Source organism: Pecten maximus, chromosome 14, assembly GCF_902652985.1.
Source record: "Pecten maximus chromosome 14, xPecMax1.1, whole genome shotgun sequence".
In the NCBI taxonomy this organism is placed as follows: domain Eukaryota; kingdom Metazoa; phylum Mollusca; class Bivalvia; order Pectinida; family Pectinidae; genus Pecten; species Pecten maximus.
Window position 1 is genome coordinate 26607855 of NC_047028.1, and position 13064 is coordinate 26620918.

At 36.9% G+C, this 13064-nt stretch overlaps 2 protein-coding genes across 2 annotated transcripts in view; both read left to right on the plus strand.

Annotated features, from left to right (window-relative positions):
• LOC117341830 overlaps positions 1–7488 on the plus strand; it is a 172319-nt gene extending 164831 nt beyond the window's left edge. Inside the window, exon 5 of the mRNA XM_033903692.1 lies at positions 7393–7488. Coding sequence (XP_033759583.1) covers positions 7393–7488 — 96 coding nt within the window. The remainder of the gene's footprint in view (positions 1–7392) is intronic.
• A 3058-nt stretch (positions 7489–10546) lies between these two features.
• On the plus strand, positions 10547–12574 carry LOC117341831 (proline-rich receptor-like protein kinase PERK2). The gene is made up of 2 exons (XM_033903693.1): positions 10547–10596; positions 12100–12574. The coding sequence occupies exons 1-2, from the start codon at positions 10547–10549 to the stop codon at positions 12572–12574; spliced, it is 525 nt and encodes a 174-aa protein (XP_033759584.1).
• Positions 12575–13064: the final 490 nt, after the last annotated feature.

Sequence of the window (13064 nt, forward strand, 5' to 3'; positions counted from 1 at the left end):
ATAACGGGCCGTATACAACATGTAACATCTAATTAATTTTCTTTAGTAACGGGCCGTATATAACATGTAATACTTGAATAATGCTCTATTATAACGGGCCGTATAAAACATGTAACATCTCATTAATTTTCTTTAGTAACGGGCCGTATATAACATGTAGCATTTGAATAATGCTCTATTATAACGGGCCGTATACAACATGTAACATCTCATTAATTTTCTTTAGTAACGGGCCGTATATAACATGTAATATTTGAATAATGCTCTATTATAACGGACCGTATACAACATGTAACATCTCATTAATTTTCTTTAGTAACGGGCCGTATATAACATGTAGCATTTGAATAATGCTCTATTATAACGGGCCGTATACAACATGTAACATCTCATTAATTTTCTTTAGTAACGGGCCGTATATAACATGTAATATTTGAATAATGCTCTATTATAACGGACCGTATACAACATGTAACATCTCATTAATTTTCTTTAGTAACGGGCCGTATATAACATAATAATTTTAATTGTAAATAATCTAATAATCTCATATTAACACTAGTAAATATCTTTTATGTAATTTGCGTGTACACCATTGTATTAATGTATTTTATGTTACAGAAGTTAAAACGCAAAGTAAACGATGTGCTTATATCAGATGATACTGTGTAATATGATAAATTCTTTTAATGCGTCATCTTTACGAGCCCATGTCTGTGTGAAGCACCTTCTATTTAAAAAATATATATATCTAAATTTCATTAAGTGTGAACTATATTACAGATATTCTTTCCGTATATTACTTATGATCTGATCAATAATAATCATATTTTGGTTACGTACATTATGTATGTTGGTTTATGGGTTCTCACGTAACTACGGAATAAAATTTGTTGATATCATAGTTATCATCTGCTTTAAGTTTGAAACAAAAGCAAGACCAGTCTATAATCATTAATTAATTCGCTGTATAGGAAAGCAAAATACCGTTACAAAAACTGAGTTGAACAGGTAAATGCCTGGGGCTAGGACCTCGCAGCGGTTGCTATGACGACTTGGTGTGTCAAACGAGCTAGAGCTGTGAATCTGTCGCCACGGGTGACTGACCCACAAGGTAAGAAAAATCGTCTGGATTACCGCGGTGGGGGGGGGGGGGGGGGGGGGGTCTCCTTTCTCCCACTTCTTACAAATAAGTTATGTTGTGACAGTCATTATAGTCTTCACCTATACCTTAACTGGATTTTACCTGTGTTCTCCAAAGTTCTCCAAAATTACCGGTATCTTATCTGTATTCTCCGACATTACATGATCTTTACCTCTATTTTACACGACCTTTGGATTCATCTCATTTCATTCCTTATTAATAATTTTGCATACCATTTTCATAAACCAAATTTGCAGAAGACAGCTATAGTACAACAACGTAGATATTTTACTGTTTTAAATGATTGAAAATGCGAAACAAAATCACATCAGACCATTTACTACTATCCGATAACCCTTATCAACATGGCGAACTATCACTGATATTTTTCTTGATATTATTTAACTTAACTGATTACAAATCATATAGACATAAAAGTGTACTCGACTGTGAGTGGGTTAGTATACCATTTAACAATAATCAGATGTGAAATTACGGTCGACACGGTCGTCACGCCTGTCACAGCACCACAGGTATCTGTTCTGTCGGGTGTTCTAATCGGAACCGCCTATAACTGCTGGTGAGTTGACACGTATGGTTTCCGTGCACGTCAAAAATGTTCCGAATATATGCTTTTACAGGTTGTACGTATATTTAGCTTGAGTTTTGTTATAAATTTCTTTTTACTGTAGGGATTCATTTTTAAATTATACACATTATTTACATTTAAATTCCGTTGAGTTAAAACAATAAACATTCGTATCACAAATAAAATGATTAGCCTAAGTTTGAACATTCACATACCCACGATGTTGAAACTTTACTTTAAGCATTTATTTCATGTACGAATTCCATTTTAAACTTATATTATTAGAAGTGTTGTAATCGAAATCGTTATTGGTATGCAACGAAACCCGTGTCCTCGTAATAAAGGCTGTGGACAGGGCTGATGTAAGTCGTTACACGTTATATATGTTGTATACGGCCCGTAATAAAAGAAAAGTAGTAAGTTACATGTTATATAGGCCCGTTGAAATAGAACATTATTCAAATGTTACATGTTGTATACGGCCCTTTACACCAGTATAGTAGAAAATTAGTAAGAAGTTAAATAAATGTTATATGCGACTCGTTACAATAGAAAATCAGTGAGATGTAACATGGTGTATACGGCCCGTTACAATAGCAAATTAGCATGTTATAAACGGTCCGTTCAAGCAGAAAAATAGAACATTATATAAATGTTACATGTTATATATGGCCCGTTATAATAGACATTCAGTGAGATGTTACATGTTGTATACGGCCCGTTATAAAAGAAAATTACAGTGAAACCTCACTATTAAGAACACCTGGGGTCCGGGACAAAGTGCCGAGGTGGACCAATTAGAGCTAGACCATCAGGAACCGTAACTCTTAATTGACTGAACTCAGGCGCAAGTTGTATAGATTTGGCTAAATACATGCCATAGTCTTAACTTTAAATAAAAAGAAAGACAATTGTTTTTGTCTATCATTTCCTTTATTTTCTTCATAACCTTCTAAAATTTCTGTCTTTCTTTTCAAGATGCTCTGACCTGTGTTTTGCCGACCCCAAACTGTTCAGCAAGTTGTCGTTGGCTACGACCATTGCTACATTGAATCAGTTCAATTTTCTTTTTTAGTGATAACTCGTTACGTTTACGTGATGTGGCCATCATGAGCGAAAAAAGAAATGAAGTTAGAAAGAATAGCATAATTCTAGCGAAATATTTGAAACCAAAGATGTTTTTTTTCAAATTATAATAACACCTATCTACAGACCCTATTCGGCATTGATACAAAAACATCGAGATCGCTGAAAAAACTTGCGCTTGACCAGAAAAAAAATCAAACGTTACTATGTTTATTTTACTCGCTTGTATGTAATCGGGTCTGAAAACGACCAACAGCCACAAATCAATTATTTGAATACCATAATTAATAAGCAAATGTACGGTTATTACAATTTTCAAGGCAAGATAGATAATCTGATCACTTGTGTATTTGATCCGTCACAGCGCCACCAAGGAAGGGCGATCACCCGTAACGGTAAACAAAGGACTACAAACTAAAACCCGGCACATGTTGGCTTGTTACGAACAATGAAAGACTGGATGTTTATTTTACCTTCCGGTCAGTGCAAAGATTTCAAAGAGATTAATAGCCGTTCTACTCACCTGTCGATACACTGGTCAGTAAACAGAAGATCGATAATTACGTATACACACGTCAATGGCCAGTTTGACACGCATTACCGTAAGCTGTTCACGGTTCGCTACACACCAGGTAATTTTTTAGACACGACCAACTGGTCGTAATTGTGGGGGTAATAAGCGTTAATTAGTATTCGTTGGGACTGCCCAAGGTGGTCGTAATACGGAATAGCAAAGTGGTCGTAATAGTGAAGCGACCAATACCAAGATATATAGAGAAAAAAATCGGGACTGAAAAAAAAAGTGCCCGTAATAGCGGGGTGGTCGTAATTTTGAGGTGGTCGTAAGGTGAGGTTCGTAGTAAGAAGTTACATGTTATAAACGGCCCGTTAAAATAGAACATTATATAATTATGACATGTTATATAGGGCCCGTTTTAATAGAAAATTAGTGAGATGTTACATGTTGTATACGGCCCGTTATGATAGAACATTATTCAAATGTTACATGCTGTATACTGCCCGATATAATAGAAATTTGTAAGAGGTTACATCAGCATCACATATTAAATACGGCCCGTTAAAACAGAACATTATATATGGTGACATGTTATATACGGCCCGTTATAATAGAAAATTAGTGAAATGTTACAAGTTGTTTACGGCCTGTTATATTAGAAATTTAGTGAGATGTTACATATTGTATACGGCCCGTTATAATAGAATATTGCTCAAATTTTACATGTTATATACAGGATGTTAAAACAGAACATAATATAATTGTGACATGTTGTATATAGCCCGTTATAATAGAAAATTAGTAAGAAGTTACTTGCTATATATGGCCCGTTAAAATAGAACATTATTCAAGTGTCATATGTCATATACGGCCCATTATGAAAGAAAATTAGTAAGAATATGTATGTTATATACGGCCCGTTAAAACAGAACATAATATAATTGTGACATGTTGTATACGGCCCGTATAATAGAAAATTAGTAAGAAGTTACATATTATATATCGCCCGTTAAAATAGATCATTATTCAAATGCCATATGCTATATGTGGTCCATTATAAAAGAAAATTAGTAAGAAGTTACATGTTATATACAGCCCGTTAACACAGAACATTATATAATTATAACATGTTGTATACAGCCCGTTATAATAGAACATTATACCAAATGTTACATTTGCATTATCGTTGTCTTATTCGCATTAATTGCAGGCACGTGTTTACATTTGTTTATATATATTTCCTAAAAAGCGGTCTGATCCCGTTGAACCTGTGATATCACGATCTTGTATTGCTAATGTATATGTCTTTGTATATGTTGTAAAATCAGATTGGCTGAAACGCCAAAGGAATAAACGAATTAAATTTACCTACAGTTAAGGACCCACTTATTGGCATTGGGAGTCCTTTTATATCATAATTATCAAAACAAACTGCCCTACAGGTAAATTCAACATGTTAGAGATACACCTGTTAATTAAGATGTGGTATTTACCGGGCTATTATCTTAACACGCCTCTGTGACCGCGGCTTGCCGGTCTCTGGCCTTTGTGGTGTTGGCCACTCGTCGGTTATAAAACGGACTCGGATGTATAACATATAACATTATCATGACCAGTCCTAGGACAGGACTTTTTTTATTGTTTATTCCACAGATCAACCGATTCCCGTCTCTGATATCGAAGGTGCATTGAGACTTTTCTATCTCCAATAATTTAGCTCGAGCTCTCCAACAAATGAAATGTAACCCAAAACCGATGAGTGGATGAGTCGGAACAGAATATCACAAAATATCACAAATCGTGCAACATCGTTGCCTAAAATATTAGCATCTCTAGAATAAACTTTTAATAGACTATTAATGCAAGGACTCAAATATGGTCTCTGGGCGAACCATGAGGTCACTGTGCGGAATATATCCCTATATAGGCTATTAGAACCGGTAGATAATCAGTTTTGACGGTATGTATCGATACAGTTTTTGATAATGTTTCTCAATATTTATTTAACGGGTTTTACGTCTACTATTACAACTGACGACAAAACATGTGCACGTACGCTGACTTGTCGATCATTCTCACCAACCAATGGAATTAACGGACGCCTTTCTACAGTGTTTGATTGACAGAGTCAGAGATCACTGGAGTGTAACAAGCTTTAGTGTCTTGTCAATCATTCTCACTAACCAATGAAACTCACGGATGCCGTCAGATACCCCGTTTGATTGACAGACAGCTAAAATAGAATCATCTGCGTGTGACGAGCTGCCGAGAAAATCAGCGGTTATGGCTGCCATGTTTATGCAAAACACCGCATAAAAAGTGTTGCATTCAATGAGTAATTTATGACTTAAAATATGATTGAATACAAATCATTGAAATCACAGTGGTGATAGAAACAGAAACCATAATTGGACCTGAATGCAAAGCACTCAATATACATGATAAATATAAAGACATTAAATGGTTATCATAAATCGGTACATTTAGGGAATGTATATAAACATTGTACATGTAAATTATATTGCAGAAAGGGCCGTAGTAATGTTTTAATTACATTCTGAATCCATTCTGCTTTTGATGCAATAATGTAATGTTTAATTCCTTTTTGTGTTTTCCGTTTAGATACCACATTAACGATATTACATGTATACAAGATACCCAGATAGGCAGTTATTAACAGCTCTTTTGTGTGTACACTTTAGAATAGATATACAAATAGTTGTCACAACATTCGATATTCTGCATATTTTAATATGGTCGGAGTCTGATAACATGATAACACCGATGTTTAAAAGATAACGGAATAAGGATTCAAATGCCGAAGTTTAGATATTTTGATGAGAATTGCAAAAGCTGTTCTTATGTCGCAGTGGTATTTTCTATTTTCCCAATTCAATGTCGTGTAATGAATGCAATATTTCTAAAATAAATGAATATATTTTAAAAACGTGAATACGTCAATGGATAATGCTGGATGGATGAAACAGCTTATGTTAAGTTACATTAAATATTAACGGCGCTTAATATATTGCGATTGTTTTTTAATGTTTATAATATGGCCATAATAACGCTATTGATGGACCAAGGGTCTAAAGCTTTAAATAAAACTTGAAATGTTCTTCAATTTCATCCGAATCATAAAGGCTTATCTACACCGCCAACATGAAACCATGCATAATTCTGATAAACGATACCGATACCACTACCGCTACCGAAAGACGAAGGGATATAACTCGTGTAGATCAGAAATGAACAGCAAACAACTTGTACCCACTGTATATCGCGGATCGACATGGACCACGGGCTTTAAAATGAAAAGCATGTCCACCACGTATCGTGGATCGTCGTGGAACACGGTGTCTCGAGTTGAACTATGCCCACCACTAATCGCGGATCGTCACATACCGTGATGCCGAGTGGATACCGTATCAGTCAGCTGATGTCCACGATATATGACGGACCGTCGCGGAATGCCATATCCGGTGGGCGAGTGGGGTCCGCGCTGCCCACGTCCGTGACGGACGCGTGGAAACCGCAAAGTCCACGTAAGCTGTAGTGTATATCAACATAAAAACACAGCTTCCCAGTCCGACCTGAACAACAAATATTTGTACAACCTTTTAATGACTTCAGACAAGGTACACAGCTTTTGCTAAAGCATAACATGTTCTGATGTATATACAAGTCCTATATAACCAGACTGAAAATATATACAGTGAAAACAAGATTCATGGTTTTAACATTTATTATCAAAAAAACTAAATATTACAAGAGTGTAGACAATTTTGTCTTATTACTGTGATGACTATGTACAATCTAGAGATACTCCGAACAGAAGATGATTAGCTACCATGTATATCGGGGTAAGTTATTATAACATGTTACATGTGACTCAGTACAGCCTGAATCCAAGCTTAAGTCTTGGTCACTGTTGTGCTTGAATCAAGCTTGAACTTACTTTACTTGTTGAAAAATGTTGACAGTATTAGTAGGGAATTGATGAAGGTTTTGATTGTGATTGGAGTAATTCAATGAATATTTTTTTGTGTGTTGTAGGGTCATGGCAGTGAAAACAAAGAAGACAGCAATTCATCTTTATTGAAGGTAAGTGTTTTATGGTTGAGGGACTGGAATCATTTCACCATGTTTTAATTTGTCTGTTTGTCTGTCTGTCCATCTGTAAAAGACTCAATCTGTAATATTTACAGGGTTGGGCAACTGCATGGTTTAATCTGCTGGGTACTGTATGTCCAAAAATTTTGATAATCTGTCTGTTTGTCTGCCTGTCCATCTGTCGGAGACTCTGACCTATGTTTACTGGGTTGGGCAACTGCCAGTTGCCACTTGCTTGATTGCTCCATTAGCTTGCTCAATATCCTACTAAAGGTTAGAGGTCACCAAGTCTGAGTTCTTGTCAAAGTTGTTTCATTTTCTTCTAATACTCTATAACATGATCAGGCCCACAAGAATGCTTAATACAAGTTGGTAGAACTTCTTTCACAATTGCTGCAAAATAAATAGAATTTAAAAATGCCATGAAAGGAATGTATCACAGAATTTTTTTATGTTGTATACACTATTACATATGGAGGTGCCCAACTAAATACACCCATAAATTGTGATGGAGAATCTCCTGTGTGGTGTCTTTAAGGTCTCCTGCTTTAAGCGCTCAGCATTTTTGGAGTGGGACGACTGGTTTACCTGTTGTCAGTATAATGTGAACCAGTAGGGGTGTCTTTAGCAGTATGCTTTAGTGAGATAGCACTATAAATCGGCAAAAGTTCCAGACAATCACAAGGAGACTAAACAGGAACACAGCTCAGCCCCCCCAAAAAGGAGGCCATCCTTAAATGACCCTTGGCTGTTAAATTGATAGGGCATAAAACAAATAAAACTAAACCAATCTTTAAGCTTTGGTTGAAATCACATTGTGTGATGGAACTGAACAGGGCTTAATGCTATTGGCCAGGTGGCTGTATGAGCTCAGCTGGTTTTAACACCTGTCATTGTCTGTCCACTCTCTATCCACAGACGGAGAAATAAGCTGGGAGATGGTTATAATTCCTGGCAGTAGTTAGAACCAGTCTGTGGACATGGTGTTTGGTCCCAAAAGAATTTTCAAAGTACAAAACAGTTGTTCCTGAAACCTGTATGGTAACATACAAACATTCACTGCAATAATACAGAAGACATTTAACAGCAACACCAAGCTTATAGGATAGTCTTGTGGAATACAAATCACTTCTCAGTAATACAAGACTTAATTGTCTGCATTGGGAACCAGGATTCACCGTAATTTACTTTCCAAGGAATTTCATTTCAACAGAAGAAGTGATTTTAGATAGATTTGTATGCCTGTATCGCCTCCTGGAGACCTATTTAGCTACGTTTAAGTCTCATTTCAACCTGGATTATTTCTCTACAGGGGAATACCTTCACGCTGTCTACCAATAATTATTGGTGTCCAGACGGTTTAGGTTTTCTGATTGTAACCTGTTTGTAATTAACTTCTCTACACCACCCGAAGTATCACCAGTTTTCTTACATCCGACTGTTGATCCTACGTATATTTTACCTGCAAGGAGAGTGGGTTGTTCATAGTTTAAACTTTATTCCTGATAACAAAATGTCCTTAGTTCCCTGGATTAAGTCTGTAGAGGTCTTTTGGGTTCAAACTTTAGTTCGGTACAGTCAGAGCTTCTCCTTTTTCCTAAAATAATTATGGCAGCAGGGTGTCTCAACTTAATGGTTGATAATATTGGAATCAAATTGTCTACAAGTCATGGTAGACAGCAAAGCTCACCATTTTGTAGTGAAGAGGGTTTACATTCTGAGAATATCTTTGTCTCAGGAATTTGTTTAATTGCGAAAGTAAAATATGGTGAATTCTATCTGGGAAAATTTGTCTTTATCGTCCCCTCACGAGGATATAGAATCAAATTATCTGCAAGTCATGGTACTGACAGCATTAAAGCGTACCACTCCGTAGTAAAGAGGGTTTCAAGTTTACATCATTCTCAGAATATCTTTGTTTCAGGAATTCAATTTATTGTGAAAGTAAAATATGTTGAATTCCATCTGTAATAATTTGCCTTTATCATCCCCTTGTGAGAACATCAGTTATATGTACATACACTCATCTCACCTTTTGTCAGCGCTCTAGCAAATAAACTTTTTTTTTCTCAAGCTTAAGGTTGGTAAAAGTATTGGATTACCTGTTTCATGGTGCCAAGGTCGAGGACAAAGTTCACCATTGCTATTCATAGAAAATCTTTGTCAGCACTCTGGAGGATCTAACTTAAGTTTTTCTGTAGATTATTAAAGAATTTATTCAATGCAGCATTTAATATTTCACAATAGATGTTGAAAACTCTTAAATTTTCACCGTAGATTTGAGAAATTATGTTATTAAATTTTCTCTCAACACACCTAAATGTCCCTTTCTGGTGTACCCAATGACCTCTTGGAAATTGCAGCAATTCGTGGTAGAGAGAAGTAACCAGGACATTTGTTGGGTGAATCAATGCAGACAGACATTTAATGTTCCAAAGGGTCAGTCTTTGACCTCTCCTTCCACTCCCTGATTAGGCGAAGCTCTCTCCATTGATCAATAAACATTTAGACCTACTTACCAACCGAAGTGTCCGGACGTTTAATGTTCCTCTGGCAGTTAACCTCTGACCTTTCATCTCTAAACACTGATTGGCTAGGGATCAAGGGAAAGTTTATGTCCTCCTAAGTCTGAAGTCTCCGTTATGTTTGATAATGATGAGGCTAATTAAGGTAATTGCTGGCCAGCTTCCGGACCAATAGCAATGTCCTTGCTTCTTTGCTTTAAGCTTCCAAAAAAACAAGGCTGAAAATGTTCCAGTTGCGTGAGTAATCAAGCTAAACGTTGACCAACAGATTGATATTTATATATATGTATACCCTCTGTTGGTATTTACACATTTTTGTGCCCAAGTTAAGAGTTTATGCAAAAGTATATATATGCCAGTTTCCCTACCAATTTATTGGTTCTAAATACAGGCCACATTCCCAATTGGAATATACTCTGATTGCTTCCCGTTTGTCATGAAAATTCCTGAGATATTTAAATCTACTTTCTTTTACTTGTGAGGACATCGAAATCAAGCAATCTGTGAGCCTCTTTTCCTATTTCACACTTGAACAAAATTTATAATTTCCATCAGGTTTTAATTTTCTCAAAATGTCCAGGAAAAACATTGTAGGCCTTAAGAAAACACTGATGGAAGGCAAGTGAGGAAAAATTTTACAGGCATAAAGAATCAACTTTTGACTCATTATGCATGTGAAATAGATAAGTATACAAAACTAAGAATTTTGGAGATGATGGACATAAAATCTGTTAGATATAAAGACAAAAATACCTGAAATATTAAAAGGGTTTTTTAACAGACCAAATATTTTTGTATTTAGAAATTTCCATCAGTACAATCAAAAAGAAAAGGAAAGAAAAAAAGCAGAAAAAAAAAAAAACCGAAAAAAAAAGGAGAAAGTTTAACCTTTGTAGATCTACAGCAGGGTATGGTGCAATTTGTAAAGTGCTGTGAAGGATTATGGGTATTAGGCAAAGTTTTGCTGTGGGGCCAATTACGTTATTCTATTGGCAGCATTGCACATAATTTTCTTCCGTGTGAGCTAGTTGATATAGTTGTTTTTAATGAAGCTGAGGGAAGAAGGCTTCTTTTTTTAAAGAAAAAAAAACCAAGTAGGGTTATATTGTAGATCTAGTGGAATCATTGCCTCGTTTACCTCACAATGATCTGATAAATCAATCTTAAGTTATCCAATCGGAGGATTCGGGGATTCGCTGTAGCACTGATAGGAGGCCTTATGACCCAGTAGTACATCAGCCCTGTCAGCTTGATGTAATAAAATGCAACTTTTTAAAAAGTTTGATTAATCTCAGTCCAGAAAGCGTTTGCAACAAACATGCGAAACTGTTAAGGATTAAACTGGTAAAAGTCAAACGTTTTTGCGATACTCGATCACTGTTATTGTCAATAACTACATTCAATAAATTGCGTTTAATGATTATTTTGGGGTTTTATGTACAGTTTATAAAGATGGTAGTGTTTGGTATTTTAGTTTGTTGTGAAGTTCGATCTGTGTATGTAGTAAACCCCTCGCACCATGTTGGCTAGGGAATATCGAAATCAGCCTGTGGGTACATAACCAATGATGTCCTTGTTCTACGGACTTCATAAACTGACTTATTCGCAACCGTCATCTCTGGGGATATTTCTGTTGTACATTCAGTTTCGTTCAGAATTAGAATACCCCGTTAATTTGTGTTGCTATTTGCGAAGCCTTGTACAGTATGACAGATGTCAAACATAAAATGTACCCTTCAGCATAATAAGTATCCCTACTAAATAAACTCTTCTTCATTCCGTGGAACATTTTCATTTCAGATTTTTTTGTTATGTGAATAAAGGGTTCCAAAGCTCAGAGTTCTAAAATGTCCAAGAATTTGTCAACGAAATCCTTAGAAAATACATGGACAGGTTAGATAAATCCTGTGTGTGGAAGCAGTAAACAGCAACTTATTAAACATCCCCTTAAAAATCATCAAGACCCCTCCCCTCATCCACCAACCCTCCACCGCCGTCTCAACTAAAAAACCTCTCAACCCCAACAAACCCCCCCAACCCACAACAACACCCGCCCCCAACAACCTCTCAACCCCAACAACCTCTCAACCCCAATAACCTCTCAACCCCAACAACCATCGTCAAGCCCATCAACCTCCAACCTCCACAACCCCTCACCCCCAACCACAACAACCTTCACCCTCCAACACACCTCCACCCCTCTCCCCTCAACCCCAACCCAACCCCAACAACCCCAACCCCAACAACCTCTCATTCCCTCTCCCCTCAAATCTAAGAACCTCTCATTCCCCCTCCCCTCAACCTCACTATTCTCTCAACCCCCTCCCCTCAACCCCATCAACCTCTCAACCCCCTCCCTCAACTCCACCAAACCTCTCAACCCCTCCCCTCAACCCCACCAACCTCTCAACCCCCTCCCCTCAACCCCACCAACCTCTCAACCCCCTCCCCTCAACCCCAACAACCCCTCAACCCCCTCCCCTCAACTCCAACAACCCCTCAACCCCCTCCCCTCAACCCTGCCATCCCCTCAACCCCCAAACCCCACCAATGCCCAAACCCCAGAGTACCCATGGATACATTTTGTACCAATCAAATAGAAACCAGTCATGAAGCTGAGTGCATGAGTATCCAAAAGCACAAATTGGTCGCGTAACCCCAAAACTACCTCCTGAGTCTAACAGCCACATCTGTACATATCGATCTATTAGAGATACTTTGACTTGTTGCTTTAGAATGATTTTAACGAAATTCTTTAAACCCCTGTGTGATAACAATCAGCAATTCACTACAGATTTGTTCCCCAAATCTCCCGGTGACCAATGCAGACAGTCAAGTCAAAAGCCACTTTGATCATCGATCCTAACAAATATTGGTTCTACTGTGCCTATCGTAACAGGAAATCGCATGTTTTCAGTAAAACCAAACATTTAAAAAGATCCCCTCGTATCCATAGAGACTATTAGTTAAAATTGAATTTTGTTTTTGTGTGTCTGCTTCGTGTGTGTTATATTGAAGGAACATCAGATAAAGACTCTATTACACAAACTTCACATTCTAAATTTTCATATTTTAACATGAAGTACTGAA

Coding starts and splice junctions, on each gene's coding strand:
- LOC117341831 (XM_033903693.1), top strand. CDS start 10,547: ATGTCCAGGAAAAACATTGTAGGCCTTAAGAAAACACTGATGGAAGGC. Junction 10,597..12,099: donor AAAACACTGATGGAAGGCAA/GTGAGGAAAAAT, acceptor ACCATCGTCAAG/CCCATCAACCTCCAACCTCC.